The sequence below is a fragment of the Typopeltis vanoorti genome, chromosome 8, assembly GCF_054136105.1.
Source record: "Typopeltis vanoorti isolate ZY-2024b chromosome 8, IOZ_Tvanoo_1.0, whole genome shotgun sequence".
In the NCBI taxonomy this organism is placed as follows: Eukaryota; Metazoa; Arthropoda; class Arachnida; order Uropygi; family Thelyphonidae; genus Typopeltis; species Typopeltis vanoorti.
This window is the reverse complement of record NC_143556.1, coordinates 113,774,547-113,789,557: the sequence shown is the minus strand read 5'-3', so window position 1 is coordinate 113,789,557 and position 15,011 is coordinate 113,774,547. Positions and strand designations below refer to the sequence as shown.

At 35.5% G+C, this 15,011-nt stretch overlaps 1 protein-coding gene across 1 annotated transcript in view; it reads right to left on the bottom strand.

The window, feature by feature from the left end:
* LOC150104294 (uncharacterized) overlaps positions 1 to 12,190 on the bottom strand; it is a 636,238-nt gene extending 624,048 nt beyond the window's left edge. Inside the window, exons 1-2 of the mRNA XM_090396452.1 lie at positions 12,126 to 12,190; positions 9,791 to 9,889 (exon numbers count right to left, since the gene is read on the bottom strand). Coding sequence (XP_090252578.1) covers positions 9,791 to 9,889; positions 12,126 to 12,190 — 164 coding nt within the window. The remainder of the gene's footprint in view (positions 1 to 9,790; positions 9,890 to 12,125) is intronic.
* Positions 12,191 to 15,011: the final 2,821 nt, after the last annotated feature.

Below are 15,011 nucleotides of genomic sequence, written 5' to 3'. Positions count from 1 at the left end.
TTGAAAACCTTATTTCTTGGAATTGGGTTCTTCGTCAACATTTTCAGTAACTTCTAGCTGGCAATATTTCAGTTTTTTCCAGAATTTAAAAAATATATATCGTTGTCTAATGTCTAATGTGTGCAATCTAATGTCACATATTTCTGTGAGAAACAGTAAAAGCTGCATTAAAATTTCAAATGAAAGGAAATATAAACAAGACCAAAAGAAGTGTGCAACGATAAATTACAGAAAACGAATTTGATGATGAAAATGAGAAACCTAGTACAGGTCTGTAAACGGAGTGAGTCCAGCGTCTCAGATGTTCAGAAAACAGGCTATGGGTTAGAGTCCCACTATTGTATGAAAACATGGGAATGTTTTTAGGTTGTAGATGATTTTTGTCTTAAGTTTTAATTAAGTTGATTTTTTATTTAACACTCACCCATGAAAGTTTTAAACCTATGGTACATTTGCATCGGCGGTGGGCTAGGAATTGTTGCATTTTTTAATTGATTTTATATATTTTCTATGTTTTTATTTATTTTTTACATAGTAAGGATACCCTGCTCTAGAGACCGAACATGGAACTTTTTCAAGCCACTTCAGGCCTCCATTAAGGAGGACCATTTTCTCAGACGGGTGATGACATTCATCTCCCACCTAAACACAATCCCGAAAAACATAGATTCACTACGTAATTTAATCGACGTAATTTAGAGACATACGAATGCTAATTATTTTAAATGCAAAAAGAGTGTAAATGTGCATAAACAATCTAGTTCATATATCTAAATAATAAAACGACTTAAAAATTAAAATTTCATATTAAAGCACAGACAAAATATTTTTATAGGGATGGAGAGGAAAATAAAAATGTTTGGATAAATTAAAAGTACCCAGCCTAACAACTTGACTTCATTTGAAAACTAGAGAGGAATGAAAATTTGATCTTTGAAATTCAAGCTCCAGTTGACTTTTGCGCACTTTCAAAGAAGTACAACTACTTACGAGGAAATTTCTTCCTTTCCTCATAAGAAATTGAATTGCTTTCGCTGTTTAGCGACTTGGAGGAAAGATATTTTTCTCACTAGATGATAGAAAACAAGCCTTTCAGTGGTGTGTTATGAAAAAAACTCCCAGTAATACTCACAGGCTCGGCAAGTTGCTTCCTCATTTAAAATGTCACAGGCCTGATTCCCGAAAGAGGTAATGATTATATATAATCACTTCATATATATCACTATTTTATGTTCCTCTTATCGTATGTCGAAAGCCTTAAGCATTATTTATTTATTTATTTTTAAATCAAAATTTATTAACATCTTTTATTCTTAAAGAAAGAAGGGGGAAATCTTTTAACCTCAAATCAGTTTTGGAAATCTGTGGGCAGCCAGCTCTATCCTTAATTTTGGACACAGGAGAGACGAGAGTATGGCCGACAACTGCTGCTACTCTTATTCTCTATACTCTAACTGGTATAGTATTGTCTGAAATAGCATTTCTAGATTGATTTTGCTAACTTTCAGGATTAAAAACTGGGTTTCCAGCCGGAAAAAATATATATTTGCCAACGATCACCTAACTCTGAAACTTTACAAATAAAGACCTGAAACTATTCCTCTAGTCAGCGATAACAATGAAAACTATAACGGGCTTTTTTCAAGCATTGCAGAGCCAAAGTGTTACCAGAAAGTCATGCTGTAAAACAGTTAGTGATGTCAACTTTAAGAATCTTATCTTTGAAGTTGAAAATTACTCACAAGTTAAAAACAGTTCATTGATTTCGTTGCACAACATCAAAGGAAACGAAACTGGAGTGATCTAAGTTATATCGTTGATATTTGTTTTAAAATCAAATTGCACTTTTAATTTTATCATGGTGGCCCATTCTTACCAGAAGATTTCCCAAGAGAGGGTAGTCCATAGTTCTTATTTTATTGTAATTACTAAGTCATGGACGTTATTCGTCACTGATAGAAGTGTGGAAGGATAACTTCTCATTGAAACAGTTCACGTGTTCGGAACACGATCATGGGCAGTAATGGATGAATTAGATGATCCTGATCTATACATCACAGCGTCCTATTTCCTCGAAAGCTTAATGAGTTCAATTTCGTCCTTGAATATTGAACATGACTTGTAACGATAATATTAGTCCTTGGAAGCCTAATGGTATTAAAATGTATAAGCAGTGATGGAATTTGTGTCTAAGACGAAAGACACGCAGCCGTTAAGAACTGAAGATGAGGATAAGAATACTGCAATAGCTGAAAAGTGAGTTCAATTTCAGAAAAATATAAAATGTTTTGTATATTAATTAACATTTTAAGATGGACATTATATGCAGAGATGGTCAACGACTGAATTTATCACATCTGTAAATGTAGATAGACCTTTTTTTTAAAAATAATATTAACTGAAACACAAATAACCAGGAAGTGTGCTTTCAGAATCCCTCCCCCCCACTCCATATAACATTATCGATCATATCTGCAAGGCAGCTCACAAATAACGAATCAGACTGTCAAAGGACAAATTCTTTGTCTGCAAAACTATCTGTCCTGAAACACGTGTTCAATCAGCATCGGCAGACCTCAAATGGTGTGGTAATGAACTGCCGGAAAGTTATGCAACACACTTCAATCATTCTTTGGGGATTTAACCTCTAAATTACACGCCACAATACATCCAGGATCACTGATGAGTAAAGAACCAAGGTATCGTAGTCCGAAGAAAAATATTTGGTTATTCGTGTTCAGAAGGCAGTCAAGCAGTTGAATACCCTCGATATATTGCAAGGATAGTCACAGCATTGATATTATAGTGCGTGCTAAAACTGCATGGCAAATATGGGTATTCAAAATAGAACAGGAAGGGGATTCTCAGAGTGTATGGGGAATTCGATCTTTTTAATTTTTTGAACTACAGAAATATTTATAAGCCATAAGTGAGGGGAAGAAAGAATCTTTAGGGTTGAAAGGATGACAAACATGTAATAATTATGATTTACATATTGGCGGTTCACTAAAGAATAAAACAAAAATCGAGAAGCAAACAAAAAGCTTTGTAGTTTTCAAGTGATAATTCTCCGCGTAACAAATACGTTATGTTTATTAACTGGGAATTTTGCTGATATAACGATGAATAACATATTCATCGTTATGAGAAATTCGCAACATATAATTTCTCATTAGTGATACTGATTTATCCTAAATAATGACTGGCTACAGACGAAGCTAGCAAATTAACTTCGGATCCTAGTGATTAGATTAAAAATAATAATTTAAAAAAAATACATAATAAAAATTAAAAAATGAACACTGTCCTCTCTAACTGCCATAATTGTTCAACACATCAGGAAATTTCTTTGTAATGTAAAAAAGCAATAATCCAATAAATTCACTACAGAAAGGAATGTGGAAGAACATGAGTTTGCATATGTAACTGCAAGAGCAACACAAGTGCAAGGATTTAAATGAAGTGATAAAAAATCCACACACACACACACACACACACACACACACACATATATATATTCATCGTAGCAGTTCAATACAGGTGGTTTGGCAACACGACGTGAGCTCAGTGACTTCGAGACAGGTGTCATCGTGGGCTGTCACATTGGTGGCATGTCATACGTGCCATTGGCGCTCAACTGGAGCATCCAAATCAATGGTTGGCGATGTGATCAACAAATGGAGACGTTCTGGCATTAGTAGTGCAGGAAAACACCCAGGCAGCCCGCCAAAAATGATTGACAGGGACCACAACAGGGTGTTCAAACGGGTGGCACTCAAAAACCAGCTACAATCGGCACAGACCATTCGTGATGAGTTCCAGAACGCCAGTAATAACACCGTGGTGAGTACTAATACTGTACAAAAAGAACTTCATTTACTGGATTTCCACAGAAGAGCAGTGGAATACAAACCGAACACCACAACAACGAACAAGGCGGCTCATCTAGCCTGTTGTAAACTGGACAATTGACCAGTAAACAACGGTACTCTGGAGCGATGAATCAAGGTTCACCTGTTTCTAGTCCGATGGCAGGGTGCGGATGTGGAGGCAGCCTTGTGAACGCTTATTACCAGTGTGTTGTATCCACAGTAAAGTTTGGTGGGGGAGTAATGATGTGGGTTTATTCAGCTGGTTTGGAGTGGGACCACTGGTCGTTGTCCGTGGTTCCATGAAGGCAGCTCAGTACATTTATATTCTGAATAATCAGGTGCTGTCTACACTGTGGAGTTTTTAATGAACGGACCCGTGTTACTATCAAGACGACAATACCCCATGCCACAAAGCTGCATCTGTTATGGAATGGCATGAAGAGATGGGTGTTAAAAGACTACCCTGGCTTGCGCAGAGTCCTGAGCTTAATCCCATCGAACATCTGTGGGACGAATTGGAGAGGCGACTGAAGTCCGGAGCAGCGCGTCTTCGATATGTCACTGAAGTCAGTGCTGCTTTGATGGAGGAATAGAGACAAATTCCACCCGATTTCTGCTCTACATTGGTGGTAAGCCTTCCTCAAAGGGTGCAGGAGGTGATGAAAGCCAAAGATGGACATACCCGATATTAGAGTTCACCTGCTGGTATCAATTGTAAATTGATAAAATTGTGTGTGTGTGTGTGTGTGTGTGTGATCGTCTATTTATAGGAATTAAATAGACATGGGATTTTTTTTATTGATACTCTATTTCTTCAAAGGATTCTCTACTACCATAAATTAAAGCTCTGCGAATTTATGATAGGCTGCATTGATTGAATCTCTACCTTCAATGCTAGGGATGGCACACAATGAGTGACTTGGGAGTAATCGTTACTTATGAAAGCAGGTGTCCATTTGGATACCGTGTATAAGATGTGTTTAGTGCAGAAATACAGTACATCTGCATACACGCTAAGAGTTCTATTTTAAGTATTCACCTTGTATGAAGTAATTAAGACTTCTCAAGTCACTTCATAGTTAAGACCGGAAACATAAAATAATTGTTTCGGGTCTTAACTAAAATAATCACATAAAGACAGTTTTTACTGATGATTAATAGTTGCACGCTTTAACTAAAATTCTTCCTTTAGTGTTTTCGGTGAATTTTTTTCTCATATTGCGTCATCAAATGGCTACTCAGCGCAAGAAATACTGAAGACGCACAGTTTTCTGAACTTTTCTATTCAGTAGACGCTTTACTTAGAAGGCATGCAGAAAGGGCGCAGTTCAAACAAACATTTACATATATAACTGATATTCGTTGTCGGATATCTTTGCGAAAAATTATATTCTTAAGTAAAAATTACAGTACATCACTCTACTTTGCTGGAACAGTAATATTACGTAATTTCCTGTGAAACACGTGGTTGTTTCTAAGTAACGTGCTAGAACGTTGGGCCTTTTCAAATAACGGTCTTAAAGAAACCGGCCTCTCAAGGTAGAAACCATTACACTCACAATGCAAAATCTCATAAAAGGCTTCTTGAAACAACTGCCTATTTATCTGATAGCACACAAGGCATTCAGAGTGGACATAAAGGTCATCTATACAGGAAACTGATTGTGTAAAAGCTTAATCCAACTCTTATTTGTTTTAGCAGACACATTTTCCGCAAGGTCGTCATATTCTTAAACTACAATGCAATACATCTTTGTTTATAACATGCCGTGCCATTTCTCACGGTATAATATTGTTCTTTCGAGTTGGGAGACTTATTTGTTTTCACGTGCTAAACTTTTTTTTTTAAATTGCAATTGATCTTCAGATCGCCTGAACTCCCAACTACTGATTCGATATCCGTATTTTTATCTACAGGAGTTTAGATAAAGTATAGTTGTAACCACTTTTTCTGCGCAAACATTGAAAATTTTCTGTAATGTTAAGAAGATCAACCATTTAATTAACATAACAAGTAAAAAATAAAAAGGAACACGTATAAGATAATGCACACAATGAAACCGAAATGTTTTATGAGTAAGGCAGCAGAAATTCAATTGGTATAAGTGATTCAGAGATCCATCCATTTATAATCTGTCAAAAATTGTAACATATTTTCATTGTTATCTGTTGCTTATGATTGTGTTCCTGTGTGATATTCAACTATATTCGTGCTTACTCAACTAAATAAACACGAGTTTATCAGATTAAAATTATCTCATATTATTTTCATGCGTTAATTTCTATGGATTTCTTCCTAGCCATGTTTCTTTGCTGATTAAAAAGGGAATTTGTTGATTTTTTTTATTAATTAACATTATATTTTGCTTGATACTTTAGAATATATCCACACTTGATTCCTGTTTCTTACAGATAAAATATAAAATAGTAGTTTTATTTTCTAAGATCTTGAAACTGCACTAACCAATAAAAACTGACACACTCACACAGTAGCGCACTCAGGATTTAATTTTGGAGGGGGCCGAGCACTCAAGATATTTAATCTTGAGGGGGGGGCACTCATGATTTAATCTGGGGGGGGTTGAGTAGACGATTTGAGAATGCACACTACATCGCATACGACCTATGACTGAGCATCTGCAGTGATCGCCAATACATGATACCCGTGATCTCCTCTAGCCCGGCTCGGGCAAACGAAGTAGCGCTCGGTCCTCAAGAGCACTACTTCGTTCGCCTTGCGTTCACAGCGGCCGTGATTCCCGAGAGCTATAGGGTATTCCCACCTTATGTGGTCGCTAATTCATAAGTGTATAGAAATAGAAGACACAACATAAATTAAAAAAAAAAAGAATTTTAATTAGGAAAAGATTTTTGGAAAAATTTCTAGTGTTTTTTTCCTTTTGCTTTTGGGGAGGGCCAGGGCCCCTTGGCCCCCTCCCTGGGTGCGCCACTGCACTCACACTAATACTAGAATCTGCGGTTCAACTTAAAGTCCTTGAATAAAAAAAAATAACACTGCACTGCAATAATTCTCAGTGGTGTCTGAGATATTTGCCAGTCACAGAGCTGATTTTTAGAGATCTGAAACTTTTACTTTTTAAGAACAGTTTCTAACAGACCGAGACAAATCCAGCCTACAAAGATAAAAAGGTGTCTTGGTGATATGCAAGAGCAATTTTTAAAGCGTGCACACACATGTAAAACGAGTTGGTAATAATAATAATAAAATATCGTTGCAAGGTAACATAACTATTCTATAAGGATATAGAATAAGATAAATTAATCTACAGCCTCGTTTCGAAGTTATTTAATTGCATTCTTCGGCAGGGGGGAGATGAACTTTTCATGAATCAATCATTTTTGCGTTCATCTTTAAAAATAGTCTCTTTTGAAATTGTCTCATATTATTTTCATGCTGGTTAATTTCTATGGATTTCTTCCTAGCCATGATTCTTTGCTGATTAAAAAAAGGGAATTTGTCGATTTTTTTTATTATTTAACATTACATTATATTTTATTACACTGTATTATTTAACATTACATTATAGAATGTGTGTGGGGGAGTGGGGGAGTGGAGGCAGGGAACAGTGCATTTCCGTAATTACAATATGAACTCATACATCCGTGTTTGTTTGTTTTTTGTAGAAAATTATCATTCCATTTTATGTTCGTCATTGCCGTGAAATATAAAGAGTACATTAAATCGAAATATAGTTAATGAACAGAAATAATTAAGCATTTCCGGTTTTTGCCCAACGATATTCAGAAAGAAGAATGCTAGAATTCTTGCGAATATCAGCACAGGAAATAAGAATAATGCGTACTTCTAGAGCTACGACCGCATCTTGAAGTCATTAGGTCGTGACTAGAGGCGGAAAACACTTAATGCTGCGTCTCGTGAACTAACTGGTTTAGAAACAGGTTATGCTAATATCTGAAAGTTAGCTTTTAGCGAGGTCATACGCCTGGCAAGTAAAATATGCTCGAAGACTGTTCAACGTTACCCACTGCAAATAAGAATTCCATTTTTTTTCCAAGTCTTGTGTGTGTGTGTGTGTGTGTGTGTGTGTGTGTGTTGAGGACTAAGCAATAAAGTCTCACCTCACCCTTTATCATGACACAATTATACACATGGGTTTCTGGGTCTAATGTCGCTTCCCAACCCTCCTTTTCTTTAAGAAAACAAAATACGATAACATTATTTGTTGGGAATCTTCTATTGGTTTTTTGAATATAATTATAGCATTACTCATTAAACTGCATGAATTACACATGACGTACAATTCTTGTGGGATCGTAAACATGGCCATGTCCTTTTTATCAGGATTAAACCAAGTAATTAATTTATGTGTTAAGACCAAAAAAAAAAAAAAAACTTGATAGAAGTGGAACAACTAGTTTGAGAATTTCAGTTCAACTTGTTTGTTAAATGCAGAGAACGGGGAAGAAAATCAGAATTACTGGATAAGAAAGTAACTCAACTGACAGAGAAAATCAGGACAGAGTTATTAGTCAGAGTTCTTTTTAAGGTAAAAAGAGGACCTTAGTTTTACTTGGCTAATTTCTGAATACAGCTTAACAGACGAGAGAAAGAACGGAATCGGTAACAGAGTTATAATGAAAGTGGACAGATTTCATTTTAATTTAACTGTGAAAAACAGGGACTAGAATGTAAACTCTCCTTAAGAGCTTATATTAATGGCTGCTTTTGTAGCGATTTTTGTACATGTTAAATATCAGAGGAAAAAAATCACTTAGTTATGTACTTTGTTGAAATGCCATTATCAATACTGTCTATAGTATGATTTTTTTTATAATAAAGGTATCTGTTTTTTTTTCGATATTTATATAATAAATTTTCCCTTCTTTCTGTACACATTTCTACTCCCTGCTTTTGATCTAAAGAATTAACGTTCTTAATAATACAAATGTAGTGCAAGGCAAACATCTGTATGCCTGTATTCGACAGATAAATATTCATGAAACAAAATAGATATATCTGTCTAATTATGAGAAATGTAGTCTAATAGCGTAAAGCTATTTATTAGCGGAAGTACTGTCACATATCAGTTGATAACAGAAAAGTATCTGTCCCAATTCAGTTTTCCTCCATTAGAAGGAGATTAATTAATACTATTCTAATTACTAGAAACTGAAATTATTGCAATATTTTATGATAATGCACATTAAATAAGCAAATAAAAATGGAGGTTGGCCGATGGAATGCATTTTAGTTGTTTCGTTACAAATCGATTGAGAATGGAGGCCATTTACCCGGAAACATAAGTATATTGTTGTAATCTTAGCTAATCTATAAAGTAGGACAGTTTCCTACTGGGGAAAAAAATCTGCTACTAACATACGGTTTAGTATTCATTTCGTGTGGTTGTCTGGAAGGTGACTGATGACTGAAAGGCAGCGAAGGAGAAAAATACAAAGAGATAGACAGAACCTAAGCTACCGTAAAGTAGCACATTAACGGTTCTGTGCGAAAGATTGCTGGAGGTATTCAACTGCAGTCCTTACTTTTCAGAGTAACACCAAATTATTGAAACTAAAACAAATCATACAAAAAATATCAAAGTATGATATTAATGTAGCAATCTGGTGGTCTACTTACAAGGGTATATACTTTGTGTAACAGTTTTTTCAGTTCTGATGAGTTTCTGATTTTTTTTTCTCTTCATGTACTGTAGCTCCTATTTTAAATAACTGACAAAAAATATCAAAATTCTCGATCTAAAGCTAAATTTACTTCTAAGTAACATTTTTATATATTAAAAGAGTAATAAAAAGACATGGCCTCAGATGTTGATGCTGGATTTTGTATTTCGTACACTCATTTATTATACTTATGATCACAATCAAATTTTTTAAAAATTAAATGTGTCTACAATTTTCACTACTTTATAACTTACCTGCGGCATACTTCTGCTGCTCGTGACCACGAGTGTCTGATGTCAAAGAAACGATAACAATAGACACCATTTTGATCCCATCCTGAAATAACATTTGTGCTAATGAGACAATATAATCAATAATCATGAGTAATATTTCATTTGTGATACATCTACATGACTTGCTACATTTCATTATGAATTTATAAGGGTTCCTGCACAATTTTAGTAGATCATTAAGCTGTGTAAATACTCTACCGCCCTTCTTCTTTTTTTAAAAATTTAATTACACGATAAGAGGCAACTTGAAAGTGCTAGCTGAGACCATAAATATGTGTAATTATTGTGCGGGTGGGTGTTTAAGTTAATTTTCTTTGCTTCAAAGGATATCATGAGGTTATCATGATATTCTATTTTCACACATTTTTACATTTAATAGAAAGGCAATCGCTGAAGTGTAGACGCGTCCCGAGGTAAGGCATTGCGGTCTTTTGTTTTTAGTTCAAGGTAATTCCTATTCTATGCTGAGGAATGCCAAAATCCAACCTTGACATTAATGGTGAGTTTATCGTCTGGCTATTTAAACTTGCTCCAGTTAACTAATCTCTACTATATGTTGTTACTATCCTCACGTTTATTACATCAATCCACTTTAAAATACATTCGAATTCCAGTGTTTGTGACACTAAAAATTACTTTCTGTGCTTGTTGTCATATCGCCCACAGCATTTCGTGTGTTATGGATACTTGCTTCTTTATTATTATATTATCTCTGTAGCATCTCGGCCTTCACGGATCACTAGACACAGAACCCAAATTATGTGGCTTTGTCTGTAGGTGCATTGCATGGCTGCCATTGTGATAGAGTTTCGGCGAGTTGCGATAATGGGCTCAAAAGAATAGGTTAGAAGTTGACCACCATATCCGAATGATGACAGGATTATATAATTCCTTATGAACAACGAATATAATTGCTACAGATTTTAGAGACAGTTTCCTAACCTTAATTTCCTTGTATTTTGCTTATTTTTTCCTCTTTCCCCTCTAGAGCTGTGGAGCTCTGGAAGCTTACAGTTTCAGGGTGGTTTTGCTGTCCCTTCTCTCATACCTCGATTATGAGTAAAGATTGACATTTTCAGATTAAGCTGAAGCCTAATCACTATCTGGAATGCCTACACCTACCATATGTGGGGAGTCAGAAAGGCGTTATATTTTTCAATGGGACCTACAGATGTTAGCGAATCCTCATTTTAAAAGGATAAGGTATTTCACACTACATGCAGTATTCAGCGACCAAGCGGTCACCTGAAACGGAACAAAAATCATTTCTGGTGTTCCCAGTCCAGTGGAAATGAAAATCGTTCTGCATACTAGAGCTCCGTAATGCAATCGGAAGAACCAGTGTGATACTATATTGGAAAGATCTAATTCGAATTCTGTCTAGGAGTAGATGAACCTTTATAAGAACTTTTCAGCTGATGGTTAAATACAGGTGTCTTCCTGAAATTTCAAAATTTTTCATCTCGTAAACGCTGATTTTTCTTTGTAAAACTGGCCAACCATCCAGAAAATACAAGGACTTAGTTGTCCAACATGATACATTTGGCTGGCTTGGTTTATTTAGATTACTTCCGAAGCAACTAAGGCTATGAGGCCAGTAACATTATGTCTGTTTATTATGTGCTATCTTGCTAATTTGTTTTTCAGGATTACATGTGGCTCATAGCCTTAGTTTTCCTTTTCGCAATATTAAACTACGACAGCTTCATAGATCTTTAGATGAATGAAAAAAAAAAAAGGCGGTGTATCGGTGATGCCGTTTTATTGAAAAGATCTAAGCTCGAATCCTGTCCAGGAAGTAAATCTTTATAACATTTCTTCTTCATCTAAAGAAAAGTTAGTCGGTTTCATCCTGAGATGGAAAAGTATTTTCTCCCCAAAACTTGGATTTTTCCCTCTCCTACAAAAGAATTAATCCGGTCAAAAAAACACACTGACATCATAACCGGTTTCATGGTTAACAACATAATACTTGGCTGTTGGGGGATTAAGTATTATCCCTGAAATAGTGGAAACTTGCTACTTGCTTGTTAACTACTATTTAAACTCCTGTTAATACTGATGCATCAAAATACATAAAAAACTATTGTAATCTCAGTAACAGTAAAAAATAATATTCGCAGTTGTATTCAGCTATTTTTATCGCCTACAGAAATATCTTTCTGAAGTTAATTAATGTTCTATGGGCGTCGGTAAGCAACTGCACATTTCATTGCAGAGGTCATTCTCAACTTGACTGACCTGGTTCCGCCTAAGCTTGGAACTTAGGTTAAAATATTCGAAGGTACCTTTATACCTTGAAGGGATTTTAGCGGAACGCAAGACACGTAACCATGCTTGAATGTTATAGAAGTACGGCATTTATCCGGATTTCAGTTTTCTCTGGAAGGCCATGTGTAATTTTTTTTCTTTCTTTACTCTCTCCCGATTCCGTTCTTTCCTTTTACGGCTGTGAATATGACCAAAAGTGAGGATATATGCAATTCAATTAGTTGAAGTCTGTTGACATTTGAAACTGTCGATGTGGGAAAGACCAGAGAAAGTATCCCGTAGCAGACAGATTTCATTTTTGAGGAAATAGGAAATATGATTTTAAAAATGCTATTCTTCGGTTGACTGTAATAAAAAAATAACGACTAAGTGCTATAAGTAATGTGAGGATTTATTGTAATACTTTTGAACAGCTCAAAGAGAATGGAAAGTTAGATAATAAGAGAAAGTACGCTGCAGAGGATAGGAGGAAGTTGTACGATAATGGATTGGATAATTAGAACTAATAATACATGAAAGTCGAACCAGATGTTTGATCAAAACTAATGCAGAAAAATATGCATCATAATGCTAGAAAATGGAAACCGCGATTCAAAACAGAACAGTTAAAAACAACAAGAATTCTGACACGAAAACGAATTTCTTGTAAGAATAAAAGATCCGTGTAAGAATAGGACAAGAAACACGAAGAACGTTCAAAGATTTTTAAAATAGAAATATGAAGGAAAAGTGTTCGCTTTTCCTTCATATTTTCCTTCAATAAGGTTATCAAAGAATTGTGCTTAGAGAAATTGGAACTGTATTTTTCAAAGTACTGCCAAGAAGACATTTCTATCATCCCCAAAAGAAAACATGAACAATGATAATTAAGCAAACTTGGACCAAGAATCAAGTAGCATATTTCTATAACTAAATATTTTAAATGAGTAAGTAATAAATAACAATATCCTGAAAATAGCTGCCTTTTTTTAAATCAAAGACAGTGTCAGTGCCAGAACTAGAAAATGATATTTCATCTAGCGGCACAGAAAAAAAAAAAATGAGTTTTTTTTTTTTTTTTTTTAATTGGGCAATGTAAAGATACAAAGAAAGCAGTTGGCAAGAAATAATGAAAAACAGACGACAGAAATAACAAATAAGATTTATTTGTTAAGTAATGGAAAGTATGAGAAGTAGAATATTAATAAAAAAAAAAGAGGTGAAAACAAATTAAAATGAGAATGGCATCTCTTCCGAAATAGACCATCCTATGACAAGGAGAGGGAAGAAGAAGAAGGAGAACAAGACTGTTGGATGGATAGATATCAAGATAATAAGCCCCCCCCCTCTCTCTCTCTCTCTCTCTCTCTCTCTCTCTCTCTCTCTCTCTCTCTCTCTCTCTCTCTCTCTCTCTCCTACTTTATTTTTAGAATTGACAAAAGTTTGGCAGTCTGCTTCAGGATACTTTTAGCCCTTCATCTGTTCCATTTTAACAAAAACATTGAATTTTTTAATCTTCTTTTTTATATCGCTTACGAATAGTTAAGTGAAATACACATCACCTCTCTATATATGTACTAAATACCGGAAGTTAGGAATTTCCAGAGCAGCCACACGAGGAAGCCACTTTCATCTTGAAGATAGACAATAATCTATCATAAGACATTCAATTCCTCATCACTATGCTTGCAGGAATCTTCTAATTACGACTGCCGTGGTGGTAAAGGGATGTCACCGAAGCGAAACTCGACTGGCTAACCGGAAGTAGCGTGTGTTATAAGATTCTCTCCATTCTTTGGAAAGACGTACAATGAACGGTTGCCGTCTGTGAACGCACAGTGTGATTGTAATAAGTTGTTCGCAAGAGCAATGCTCTCAAGCCGCGGAGGGCAAGTAAAGCGGCAGCTGGAACTAATACCGAGTCTATTTTATTGAGGCAGCCGAGCTAGAAGAGAATACTCATTGTATGTTATGATAGTGAACAGAGTGGAAGGAGGGAAAGTAAAACACTCTTACCTTCAGGACACTGCAACACAGCCGGACCCTAAAGAAATAAAAGAAAGAATGATTAGGAGTGTACTGAGATAAATATACCTTTATGTTTTAATTAGCAAAATGATTATCTATAAAGGTAATTTTCTAGAAGATACTGAAGGCTTACTACTAAAGCCACAGCATGTGTATGGTGATGGCAAACTGTGAAACACGAATTCATATCAAAATTAAATAGGTAGCATTATCTGTGCAGATTCTCAATCACCGAATACAAATAATGTATAGAGAATTATGTGTAATACTCGTAGCTTTTTTTTTTAATATTCTTTTCCTTGTGCTTAGAAAAATTCTCCATCGCCAAGTACTGTTTAACTTAAATAGGTGTGTGTGTGTGTGTGTGTGTGTGTGTGTGTGTGTGTGTGTGTGTGTGTGTGTGTGTGTGTGTGTGTGTGTGTGTGCTAATGATAACAATTTAATCATTTTGCAAAATAAAAAAGCTGTTTTTATTAAATTTTCATGTAATAAGGTCTTTAACTGTACAAAAAAATAAATATTTGCCCTCAACTTCCCCCCACTTCCCCTCCAATAACTCTCTCTCTCTCTCTCTCTCTCTCTCTCTCTCTTGGAACGCATCCATGGAACACAGATTCTAAGGAGTTAGTGAAGGGCTAAGCAAAAGGCCTTTTAGAGCTTACTTGGCCCAGGCTGGCTTGCTGACAGCAAGCCCCCCCCCCCTCTTCCTGTAGATACTATAGCTTTATTAAGTGGAGTTCGGGCTCCAAAGCAACAGGCCGAAAACTGAAAGCTTCATAATTTTTGGAGTTCAAAATATTCCATGTAAATATGCTGTTAGTAAAGTGATATCATTGTAATAATTTGCAAATTTCGCTTTTGAGAATAAATGGTTCGGTGTAGTTCACTGCTTTAAAACAAATAG